The sequence below is a fragment of the Lacerta agilis genome, chromosome 8 (assembly GCF_009819535.1).
Source record: "Lacerta agilis isolate rLacAgi1 chromosome 8, rLacAgi1.pri, whole genome shotgun sequence".
Lineage (NCBI taxonomy): Eukaryota > Metazoa > Chordata > Lepidosauria > Squamata > Lacertidae > Lacerta > Lacerta agilis.
The window spans coordinates 3,710,592-3,722,630 of record NC_046319.1 but is presented as its reverse complement, the minus strand read 5'-3'; the positions used below and the strand labels follow the sequence as shown (position 1 = coordinate 3,722,630).

The following is a 12,039-nucleotide window of genomic DNA, read 5'->3' as shown; positions in this document are numbered from 1 at the left end:
AGACTCGTAATCTGGTGAACCAGGCTTGCATCCCTGATTCTCCACATGCAGCTGCTGAGTGACCTTGGGCTAGTCACACTTCTTTGAAGTCTCTGAGCCCCACTCACCTCACAGAGTGTTTGTTGTGAGGGAGGAAGGGAAAGGAGAATGTGAGCCGCTTTGAGACTCTTTCGAGTAGTGATAAAGTGAGATATCAAATCCAAACTCTTCTCTTCTTCTCAGCAGTTATAGCAGTAGCTCCTTTGTGAACGTTGTTCCGTCCTTCTCTCATGGTTCTTTTGCGAACACAACCTTCACATTCCAGCCTTCACCTGCTCAATGCTTTTTTTATTCTCCTTCCATAAGCCTCGCCTCTCTGGCGAAGAGCTGCTGGGTGACATGAGTAGGAAGCCTCCACTTGCATTTCACAGGGGCTTGGGGTGGCTTCAGGTGTGCAGTCCAGGCCTATCAGTTGAATGGGGAGAGAAGTGTGCATCTGGCTGGCTACCCTGGGTTGTTAGCTCCAAAGCTGTTCTTGAGTTGCCTGGCAGGATCAGATTGTTGGTTCATACAGCAAATTTGTTTCTTGAAGCACAGAATGAATAACCCTCTTGCTTTTCTCTGGTTTATCTCCAGGGGCAGCTTCTGCCAGCAGCCTCCTGCAAGGCTTGAGCTTCAGCCTGCAGGACATTGGCACAAAGCCAGCCGCTCTCCCAACAAGTGTTGCTGCTGCTGCTGCTGCTGGGCCTTTGACTCAGGTAGGTCCATGTGAGCAACCTGTGGGGTCCCTGGTCAATAATTGGTGGGAAACAGAGCTTTGTCTTGCGTACGGATTTATAAAACACTTCCCAACCAATGTTTCCAAAGGGCTGTGCAACAGAAATATGCAAAGCACATAGTGGAAAGCAGAGGTGGCAACTGACAGTGGACCCTTATGTGGGGTGAGGTGTGGAGAGGAAGAGAAGCCAGTACTTTTCTGTTTTGTGCAAGTCACATTGAAGTTGGTTGCAGCAGCAGCAGCCTCCTACACTGAAATAAAGAGCAGGTCCACGCATTAAAAAAATATTTGCTGTGCCTTCACCCAGCTGTTGGAGGATGGGGACTCCCAAATACAGATAGCTATTGCAATGCATGTCAACTCAGCAACACGACAGCCCTAATGTCTGGCAATAAGGGAACTCAATGAAGCACATTAGATAACTTGGAAATAGATGGTGTCCTAAAAAAGTAATCTCTTTACACTGGTTTACAAATCCATTCACACCTACAACTTTCAAGATTTGGACAAATTGGGCAAAGGTTCTGGACCCAGGCCTCTCACCTATTATTCCATTACAGTTCCACCTGTGAAAGCAAAAATAATTGTTTTATTTGGAAGATTCTTACAAAGATGGACGACAGCTTACCATTAATGAGATTCAATTTCAGTTGGAAAATGTTCAAATATCATGGCTATTAGGCTACCAATTAAGGTCCTTTTAAACAAATTCCCAGGTTAAAATTGAAGCCACGAGACAATGACATATGAAAAAATAATAGTGCAGACTGATGTCACTTTCTTAATTACACAAATAATGAGTCATATGGTAGAACTGTACCCATAGTTTACAGGTGTGCATGAAGTACAGATTTTTATTTTTTAAACTTCCCCTGCTCCCCCTTCCAATAAATAAAGTCTAATTGTTATTGATACAAAATACATTTTACTCATGGTCACCAATCTAAGCAATACACATCATTATACATAGATTCATATCTGCAATAGCTAATGATTTTGGTATATATACTTTGACATGACTTTGTTAATATAGTCAAAAATGTTTATCTGTTTATTTTATTTTGATTTTAAATTTTATGTAATTTGTGCATGGTATTATCTGATGTAAACAAAGTTGCAACCATGTTAAACAGTTTAAAGATGAAAATGACTTTAATAATAATAATAATAATAATAATAATAATAATAATAATAATAATAATAATAATACCAGCAGGAACTTGGAACTATTAGCCAAGAACTTTGCTAAAAAAGAACATTTGGATTTTGGCCATGTAGTTATTGGGCAACTTGGAAAGATTTATGTGAAGTAGATGTGGTGAGGTTAGGGAATAAGGAAGCAATTATGTATTTGCTTATGGGGCGGTGAATTCAGGAGGTTGTGTTTTTTTCTCATTTTGTGCAGTGACTCTCGTTGTGCCTTTTACAGGATGTCCATGCGTGGCACTGTTGGACTGCAGTTTTTGGATGTGATGCAAGGGCCTGAGCAGCTAGTATGACAAGATTAGGTGGACCTTAGTTTATTAAACTTGGGTGTGGAGATCTTTTTCATCCCAAGGCCTGCATTCCATTATGAGTTATCTCCTGCAGGCTGCCTGTCAGTGGTGGTTAGGACTAGGGGTGAAAGTGGGAAGAACCGATGATGGGACTATTACGTTTGCACAGTAAGCTACATTCCAGCCACACAAAAGCCAGTGGTTTCTCTGTACACACATGTACAGCCCTCTCTACTATTCAGGCAAATAGGAGGCGTTATCATCCCATCCTAGCGGGAAAGCAGCACTTGGGGACAGCAAAGCTGCTGAGAGGGGGTGGCTGGATCTCAGCCAGTGGGCCAAAGGTCTCAAACATGAATCCCCGGCTAATGTTGGGCTACAACTCCCATCATACCTAGCTATGGATGTGGGTGGCGCTGTGGTCTAAACCACCAGACCCAATCATAAGGTCGGTGGTTTGAATCCCCGCGACGGAGTGAGCTCCTGTTGCTTTGTCCCGGCTCCTGCCAATCTAGCAGTTTTAAAGCATACCAGCATGAGTAGATAAATAGGTACCACTGTGATGGGGAGGTAAACGGTGTTTTCATGCACTCTGGCACTTGTCACAGTGTTCCGTGCACCAGAACAAGTGTAGTCATGCTGGCCATATGACCCAGAAAAGCTGTGTACAAACGCCAGCTCCCTCAGCCTGAAAGTGGAGATGAGCACCGCACCTCATAGTCGGATTTGACTGGACTTAACCGTCCCGGGGTCTTTTACCTTTACCTTTACCTTACCATACCTCGCTAGCAGGACCAGTGGTCAGGAAAGGTGGGAGTTGTAGTCCAACAACAGCTGGGGACCCAAGTTTGAGAAAATGTGATTAACCCCTTAGATGTCTTAGCATGAAGTAGGGAAAAGGGGAGAGGCCTCCTGCCCAGCAATGTTTCATTCTTGTAACCTGTTCCTCTTTTTCCACCTTGCAGACCTCAGCGCTGAAGACCTCAGCCCCACTCCAGAACCTGAGCACCATCACCACAAGTACAGGCACCATCGTCCGCACCATCCCAGTTGCCACAACCTTGGCATCTCTTGGAGGCTCGGCAAGTGGGAAGCCCACCACTATTCACCAGCTGCTTACCAATGGGGGGCTGGCAAAACTTGCAAGCAGCCTTCCTGGCTTGGCTCACATCTCTGGTCAGGGGACAGGTAAAGAGTCCAGCTGTAATGGCAGAACAGGGAATAATTATGTTCTGTGGTGACTAGTGTCATTTTTCCTTGGATTATGGCTTCACCAGGGTATGCCGAGGTCATTGTGGCAATACTGATGAGGGAGCGAGTTGATTGGGGCCAAAACACCAGCTACAACAGGCATGGAGCCAGAATGATATAGTATTCCTTCATTCAGAAACTTGCATTGGTGTGAATCAGAATTCAGTAGCAAAAACAATAAATGTATAAATAGGGTCAACAGCAACTGCAAGTGTTGCAGTTATTAGCTGATGAGGTTGGTGCAGGCTTTCATGCTTCTGCAGACCCTGATGAACAGAGCCATCGTGGAGTGTTTGACTGCAGAGACCCAAGTTAAAATATCCACTCAGCTTGGAAGCTCACTGGGTAGTTTGGGGTAAGTTGGGCTTGCTAACACAGGTTTAAGATTAAGTGGCCTAATCCTAGTTGCACCACCCTGAGCTCCTTGAAGAAAGGGTGAGATACAATTGTGATTTTCCAGCACTGAGCCTACAAAACAAAAACGACAAAAAACCCACCTGAGGCTTTGCCCTTCACTAGCCTCATAACTGTTGATTGGCAAGGAAAAAATAGGTATAAAAAAGGAGAATTCCCTGGATGCCCCAAGATACAGGTTTGGGGCAAGTACTCTTTGGTGAGATAACCCCTGCAAAATCATGAAACATGCAGCAAAGTAAATATAGGGCATTATACCTTTAAAATGTGCCCAAGTTCCCCACTTCCTCTAGTATAGAAAAAGACCATGTTTGGCAAGTTAGAAATAGTTTACTTACAAACTTTCAAAGGTCAGATTCGTGTGTTTTCCATACAGTATTCAGAAAACACAGGTAGCAGAACTTAAGTTAGTTCCAAAGTGGTGAAAGTTCCTGATTTATTTGGTACAGGAACACAATGATGGTTTGTAGAAAAGCCATGTGATCTGAGCTTGGAGCTCAGACCTCTACACATGGGAGACGGAAGGAAACAATAGATTTTACTTTCTTCCTCCCAAGGTGATGGGGTGTGACCTAGCTAAGTGTGGCCAGACATCTTACTCTATGGCATTAACCTATCCATGCATTTATTAGACTTAAGCATTTTGGTTATATGAGGCTGGTTATCCCTCAATGATGATGTCAGTCTCTAAAGTCTCTGCCCCTAGAAGGGCAATCGTAAACCTAACTCCTAATTTATGTTTTGTGGCTGCCAACTCTGGTATGTGTGTGTTCCTGAGGCAACTTGCACCAGTGATTTCCCCCCTCCTTTACACCAGGCTTAAAAGCTCCAACCACCATCACAGTGACTTTGCGGGGACAGGCCAGCCGAGTCACGACCCTCAGCCAGGCAGCCATGGGAAGCATCCAGCCCCAGCTGGAAGAGCAGCAGCAGCTGCTGCTACGGTCCCCACCACCCCCACCTCAACCCCAGGTAATTCTGCCTGCTGGAGCTCTAGCATTCAGGTGAGGTACATTAGGGACGGAACAGTCACAGAACTGTCTTCAAGCCTTGATGTGGGCACTCTGTCTTCTCCTCTTCTCTCTTGCTCTAAGGGTTTTCCAGCCAGCCTTTGGTTGTCTTATGGGCTTAGTAGCAGCTGCCTCCAAGCTAAGCTTTGTCACTTTTGTTTACCACAGGACCCACCTGGATGGTTTTGCCTCCTCTGGCAAATCCCCCTTAGCCCTTCTATCATTATGGGGGACATGGCGTTTCTTCCTCTTTGCCATTGTTAATTTTTGAGACTTGGGAATTTGGTTAAACCTAAAGGGAGGTCCATCTGCTCCAATATCCTGTTCTCAAAGTGACCAAGAGATCTTTCTGGGAAGAATAAGAGCAGGACATGAGCACAATAGCCCTCTCCTTTCCATTTTGTTGCCCTCCATTTCTCTTCTTTTTCTGTGTTTACATTTTTCAGATTGCAGATAGTACAGTTGGAAACTTCACCAGTGCAGCTTCCAGCTCCGCTCCTTCCAGCAAGTTGTTGCCTCAGGGGGAACTTGGCAAAGCCAAGGCTGGCATAGAGATGCCTCCTGCTGAACCAACATCTCAACCAACCTCAGCGCCGCCACCAGCACTATCTGTAGGTGAGAAATGGTGGCATCTGAACGTCTAGAAATCCAGTTGCAGGGGTACATCGTGTAGCAGGTCACTGCTTTTAGTAGTCATCTGTGAACAGCCGTCCTCTTTTTAGGCAGATAGCCACTGGTGCTCATTTCAACTGAATACAAAACAGTCCAAATAGCTAGGTTGCTCATGTGCTCAGTCTAGTTTCTTTCATTCATTTAAAACAGAATGCTTCTCATTAGGCTAGGCAGAAGGAAGGCCCATATACTGCATGGAACAGTGGTTCCAAAACCTTTTTGAGACAGTGCCCCTTTGGTTCCACAAACTCATCCCTAGTGCCCTTATACCTTATAAAAACCATTATGCAGAATAATGGTTTGCATGACCTACTAAGGAAGATGACACAGTAGAATTCAAAACAGCAACAACTGCACATTTACTCAAAATCCAATTAAAACTCAATGATCTTGATCCAGTGATACAAACTTTTCAAAGTCTGATAGTCATTTACACTTCCAGCACCCCCCACCCTCCAGTAATCCCTTCCAGGGGATAGTATGGCCAGATCTGGGAACCACTGTCATAAACCATAAAGGAATTCTGCATGAAGTGTCTGCATCAACACATGGGGCTGCTTAGGAGCCAGGGGGCTGGTTTCCTCCCATTTTAAAGTGCTTCTCAAATTTATCTTGCCTGCATTGTCTGAAACAGCAGCAGCTTTCCTGGCAGTTTTTTCCACCACTTACATTTCGAATGCCGTTCGTCTAGCGAGTTTTTCGTCTAGCAAGGCATTCGTCTAGCGGGGCACCACTGTATCTACTCTTTGCCCAATCTACTCTTTGCCTAAGGCACAATATTAGAAAGGTAGGAAATATATGGGAGAGAATGCTACCACTTTCATGTTTACCCAGCCCATTGCACCATTTGGGGGCTCCCCTGAATGTTATTGAGAATACTGTATTCTGAAAATTATCAGAGGCAAGTGTCTGTATGTTGCTAGAGAGCATAGTGGCCTTGGCTGTCTCACTGATTTGAATTTCACTGGTTGTGGCCAGTCTGAGATTGAGTGCAACAGGATAGAGTGATAATGGATCTCTCCTGAAATTGTATCTCTGCAGGAGGTGCCTGGTAAACGACACCCTGGTGCTTGATTGTAGAGATGTTTAATTACCTGAGACTCCTTTCTTGTCCCTCTTCCTGCACAGTAACCACCACAAGCCCCATGAAGACGCTGTATGTGATGTCAGATGCCAAACTGTCCGCACTCACAAAATCTGTCATGGCAGAGGCTGCTTCCATCTCTGTGAAGCCCACAGCAGTCCAAACTGCCGTTGCTTCCTCCAGCTCCTCCTCAGCCCCCATGGGAGCTGTGACCTTCGCCACCTCCACCCCAGCTAGCACACCCTGCAGCCTTGTGCATTCCAAAATGGGACCTGTTTTGCAGACGACATCCAAGACGGTGATACTGACTTCTACACTAACAGCCATGAAGGGTGACCGAGCCCTAGGACAGAGGGTGGAGAAGGTTAATCTGACCAAAGGCCATGCACTTGGGACTGTGGAAACCCTGGGCAGGGTGCCTTCTGTCATGGACGACAGCAGTACCATCATCCACACCAGGGAGAGTCTTGCAAACAGACACTTACTTCCACAAGGCATGATGTCTGCTGCAGCTGGCACCACACTTATCACGTTGGGCAATAACTTGACCAGCTCTTCCATCATAGCCACAGCTGGGCCTGCTCTCAGCCAGAAGCCATAGCAAGGAGGCATCCCGCCAGTTTCCCATGGAACTGTTTGGCCTTTGCAATGGAAGCAGGGGTATTGTTCTCTCATTCCTGTCCTCCATGACAAGAGGATCCTTCATCTGTTTTGTTCCTTTGTCACTTTTAATAAACGTATCTTTTTGTGTACATAACTTTCTTTAATCATTCCCTTCATTGCCTTCTATGAAGGGAGAAATGTTGAAATCTTCACAAGCGTTGAATGTAGATTGCTGGGTGCTTCTTGGTAGGTTTCTTAGAGCATTGCTTACTGAAACATTTTACAAATAGTGAAGTGTTTTTTACCTCCCTTGTATGGGGAGCGAAACATTTTGCCTAACTGGAGATCCCTTACAGGCAGCAATTGTATTAAGAATATCAGTTCTTGATTCCTGCCCCAAGCTAGTAAGTTCTAAAGTGGAGGGGGGGGCATCTTCATGAGGCTATGCTGCCAGGACTCTCCAAACAGAATGGCTTTAGTGATTATGCATGGCTGAGTGGGGTACCTAAAAGCAGCAGTATTGTCACACCATGCTGATGATTCCCACCTCCAAAATGCTCAAGTACAAAAAGCATTATCTGAATTTAACAGATTTCTGCACTCAATCCCTTTTTTGCTACAGAACTACCTAGTTGTGTCAAAGAAAGACCTACATTAAAGAATAAGACAGGCCCACAACAGTAAAACAACGTCTGCACAGAGCCTCTACTACAAATAGGTGCTTTTTATTCATCATCCACAATTAGAAATGTGACATTAAACCACCTGTGGATGTTCCATTTCTGCAGGGGATGGACTCTTTGGATGTACCACTTGTTCCACTACTAGCCAGGCCTATGCAAATTTAGTTACCCTCCCCACTGCAGGAAAATATCATTTGCCAGTCTGTTCACTGACGCCTCATTTGCCTGAGGATGGAGAATAGCAGTAGAAAGGCTTGGATGTGGGATGTACAAAGCCTTGGATGTGGGCAAACGAGCTCAGGGATTTGCAACCCCAACCCCATTTCTGATAACATCAGTAGAGGTATCCCTGGTTTCTGACTCTACAAGGCAATATGCTGGTGAGCCAGTTCAAGGTTCCTGTGTTGATATGCAAAGGCCTGGCAAGTTAATCATATAAAGTATAATTTATTATGCATCTGGGGTAGAAGGAACCATCTTGAAGCTAGACAATGCCATTCTGAAGAAAACAAGCAAACGAAGGCTGGCACAATTAAATCATGCAAACGCTATGAACATTTCTGTCCCCAAACAGCAACCCAAACCTTTAAATTACTTCTTTTAATGGAATGAAAAATGAGAGCTGGAATTCCTTATACAAGTCCAAATAAGTTTCCGTAACTGAAACAAAACACTGGAGCATCTCCCATTTTGTTATTTGATTAATAGTGATATTACTCAGTTGGGCTCCTTATGACCAGGTATTTAATGTTACTAGGTCTTACACACATGATCACATCAATCTGCTATGGCTGTGAATGGCAGGTGCCTGGCTCCAACCTCCTTGGAGTGCATATGGGAAGATCCCAGGAGTAGACTTCCCAGTTTACTTCAATGGAGAAAGAAGCACTGCACACATTTCCACACATTGACGGTGTCTGCTCAATCCTAGTGAATGGGGTAGCTTTTGATGCAAACTGGTCCTTCCACACTTGCAAGGAACCGTTGGATCAAGTCAAAGACATCCATATACTGGAAATAAGCTTCCATTTAGAAGAAGTTGTTTCCTCAGAAGAAAATCCAGCCACTCCGTAAGATGATTCTCTATAGGAGTCTTTCAGTAAAAATTCAGTGAGTCATTCAATTCTAAGCAGTCCGTCCAACCTCTGAGGCCACTCTTTTCTTGGCAGGAGTTGACAGCTGATACACGATGATTTCACAGGGAAATACAATGTATTTTGCATTATAATATACCAGTAGTAGGTTAATTCCTAAATGAATATGCTTATGGATCCTTTTTGCCTGCTATTTACCTTATCTAGTAAGTACACATGTTAACATTTCCCAACACGATCTCTGGGAATAAGCCGTAATTCTGAGCCATGCTTAAGGAAGACGTTTCCTAATGAGGAAGGGGGGGGGGGAGAAATGAGTTACACGAGAGTACATAAAAAGGTAAGCATAAACCATTGTAAGCCAAGGTAAGGCTTTGGGTAAATGACTTGCCATGAAGGCAACTTGTTCTAGTCCGACGGGTCACAGCAGATGCATGTGAACAGTTCTCTGTAATGTGTTAAGACACCTTTGCTGCATAGATGACAAAATTAAAGATTCTGACCAGGTTGGTTACAGGAAAGCTTAAGAGGTCTGGCTGAGATTTTTTTAAATGTCACTTGCATAGCTGATCTGCAGCATACAGTCATGGGAAAAAGAAGTACACCCTCTTTGAATCCTGTGGTTTTACATATGAGGACATAATAATAATCCTGTGGTTTTACGTATGAGGACATAATAATCTTAATAATAATAATAATAATAATAATAATAATAATAATTACTTAATAATATTATTTACTAAAAATTAAGTAAATATTGCACCATGTCATGATTTATTTTACAAAAATAAAGCCAAAATGGAAAAGCCATGTGTGAAAAACTAAGTACACCCTTACTGCTTCCAGAGGAATTAAGAGGCTCTAAGTGGCAGATAGTTGCTGCTAATCAAATGCCCTTGTTTAATTGATTGTCAGCAATTATATCAGAAAAAGAAAATAATCAAGCTGTTGCAATGACCCAGTCGAAGTCCAGACCTCAACCCAACTGAAACCTTAAGAGAGCTGTGCATAAACAAATGCCAGCAAACTTCAATGAACTGAAGCAATGTTATAAAGAAGAGTGAGCCCAAATTCCTCCACGACGATTTGAGCAATTGATACGTCATACAGGAAAAAATTACTTCAAGTACTTACTGCTAAAGGTGGTTCTACAAGCTATTGAATCATAAAGTGTGCTTAGTTTTTCACACATGGGTTCTCAATTTTGGCTTTATTTCTGTTAAACAGTGCAATATGTCATGTGCTGTTGTTCATCTGAGGTTGTATTTACCTAATTTTAAGACCTGCTAAGGAACAGATGGTTGTTATTATGTCCTCATATATAAAACCAAAGAATTCAAAGAGGGTGTACTTTCCATTTCCCATGACTGTACATCCTTTTGAGAAAATGACAGTATTAAAAAACTTATATAGAAAAATATTCCGTTTTTAAAAAATCTAACTGCAAATAACTACTTACCAGCTGTCTGTGCAGGGTTTATCCCTATTCCATCTAGGGGGGAAAGTAAATAAGTCAATCAACACATGGAAGTATTAACCAGCAACTCCTCTCAATAACCAAAAGGAAGCTTGCTGTTGCATCACAGAAGCCTACAAACATTGGTAAGCATGAACTTCCTAGGCAGAATCAACTGGAATTTCTCCTGCATTAGTCCTATTAAAATAGATGGAACCTGCACTAGGGTTAGTTTTTGACACCTGAAGAGATGCATCTTGGCCACTGGCACCAGGCCTACCTCAAAGTTTCCTAGGTTATAGGAAAAAAACACTCACCATTTGTTATGATGGCACTTGTTGCTGCAGGCACTTTGAACTAGTTTAAAAGGAAATATAATACATTTTTTTAAAATATAAAAATGTAAAGAAATGCAATATCAGGTGCAATTTGGATGTTGTGAGAACCTTACTTACTTCTTCTGCAGCAAACTTCAAGACAGCAGTAAATGGTGTACTTTCAGGCACACTCAGTCTGCAGAAAACCATAAATAAGATTTCCTAATTAGTTCCCCAACTAATAAGAAAGAAGCATTCTAGCAGCTACAAATCTCTAGTCAGCAGCTGATTTTCACAATACATTCCCCTAAGTCGGCCACAGGTCTAAAAAGCAGGGAGGAAAAAAGGTTGCTACTTGCTCTTCCTGCATATCCCGCTTTTTCACTATATTTAAGGTAAAGGGCAGGCTAAGCCAGTTCCACTCAAAACCTAATTCCCCAAAATTGCTTGGAGAAGACAGGCCGCAACAAAACAAAATATGGCATGTGGAATAATGTTGACTTATCTTACAGGACTGTTACACAGAATACTGAGATTGTCTGCAAAGTCAAGTATGGCATAACATACGATTACCCCTAAACTCGGGTCCTTTTCAGCCAGAGCACACTTCCGCCAGCTGAGCCGTCCTGGAGCGCCCTCTAGCGGTTCCCGGCAGAGGCTGAATAAACTCTCGTGTCGCAGAGAAAAGCCCCGCCCCTCGGCCCGCTAGAGAATGATGTGGCTCAGTAGCCGGCGCATGCGCACACGGGAAAGAAAGCGGTAGCTGACAGAAGGGGGACTCACACTTTGTAAGGCAGCCGCGGGTCTGAGGTGAGCGTGACCTTAAAGGTGACCTTGGCCCTGCGAGGAGGAAAAGGGAGACAGAGCGCGGTTAGCGGCGGGCGGTACAGCAGAGACAGAGACGGCTCAAGAAGAAGAAGGAAGCGACCAGCGAACTCACATCTTCTCCTCTCAGGCAGCTCCTGACGCTCCTGCTTCCTGAACCGTGCCTACGTCACTTCCGGACGCCTCCCTCTTTTACCTCCCATAGAGATAAGAAAGTGGAGACGTGAACCTCATTGGAGCGAATAAGCAACTTCTGCATTCTGGGTACGCAACCGAATGACGCTGGGGCTCATGGGAATCGTAGTCCAAAGCTCCTGGAAGGCCCCAGTTTGCCAGGAAGGCCGGTCTGAATTTGCTTAGCTGCCCCGCCGGCCGGC

At 44.0% G+C, this 12,039-nt stretch overlaps 2 protein-coding genes across 8 annotated transcripts in view; one reads left to right on the top strand and one right to left on the bottom strand.

The window, feature by feature from the left end:
* Window positions 1–7,441, top strand: part of KANSL3 (KAT8 regulatory NSL complex subunit 3) — a 31,520-nt gene extending 24,079 nt beyond the window's left edge. For 5 of the 6 annotated variants that reach the window (XM_033159076.1, XM_033159077.1, XM_033159079.1 and 2 more), the window contains 5 exons: window positions 616–737; window positions 3,219–3,441; window positions 4,736–4,890; window positions 5,375–5,543; window positions 6,729–7,441. In XM_033159076.1, coding sequence (XP_033014967.1) covers window positions 616–737; window positions 3,219–3,441; window positions 4,736–4,890; window positions 5,375–5,543; window positions 6,729–7,285 — 1,226 coding nt within the window. In that variant the 3' untranslated portion in view covers window positions 7,286–7,441. The remainder of the gene's footprint in view (window positions 1–615; window positions 738–3,218; window positions 3,442–4,735; window positions 4,891–5,374; window positions 5,544–6,728) is intronic. The other variant, XM_033159080.1, reaches the window with a different exon arrangement.
* Window positions 7,442–8,649: 1,208 nt separating this feature from the next.
* On the bottom strand, window positions 8,650–11,886 carry UFM1 (ubiquitin fold modifier 1). 2 transcript variants are annotated; one of them, XM_033159084.1, is made up of 7 exons: window positions 11,778–11,886; window positions 11,621–11,677; window positions 10,976–11,033; window positions 10,838–10,877; window positions 10,524–10,556; window positions 9,263–9,351; window positions 8,650–9,149 (listed from the first exon to the last, which is right to left on the bottom strand). In XM_033159084.1, coding segments are annotated over exons 1-6 (258 nt in total). In that variant the 5' UTR covers window positions 11,780–11,886; the 3' UTR covers window positions 8,650–9,149; window positions 9,263–9,283. The 2 variants fall into 2 exon arrangements, with proteins under 2 accessions (XP_033014975.1, XP_033014973.1); XM_033159082.1 differs by having other exon boundaries at window positions 8,650–9,351.
* Between the last annotated feature and the right edge of the window lie 153 nt (window positions 11,887–12,039).

What these genes read in the sequence shown, in the direction of transcription:
- UFM1 (XM_033159082.1), bottom strand. An exon ending in CCGCGGCTGCCTTACAAAGT is followed by an intron (nt 11,034 to 11,620) that starts GTGAGTCCCCCT and finishes GGTTTTCTGCAG; the next exon opens with ACTGAGTGTGCCTGAAAGTA. An exon ending in AAGTGCCATCATAACAAATG is followed by an intron (nt 10,557 to 10,837) that starts GTGAGTGTTTTT and finishes TTTCCCCCCTAG; the next exon opens with ATGGAATAGGGATAAACCCT.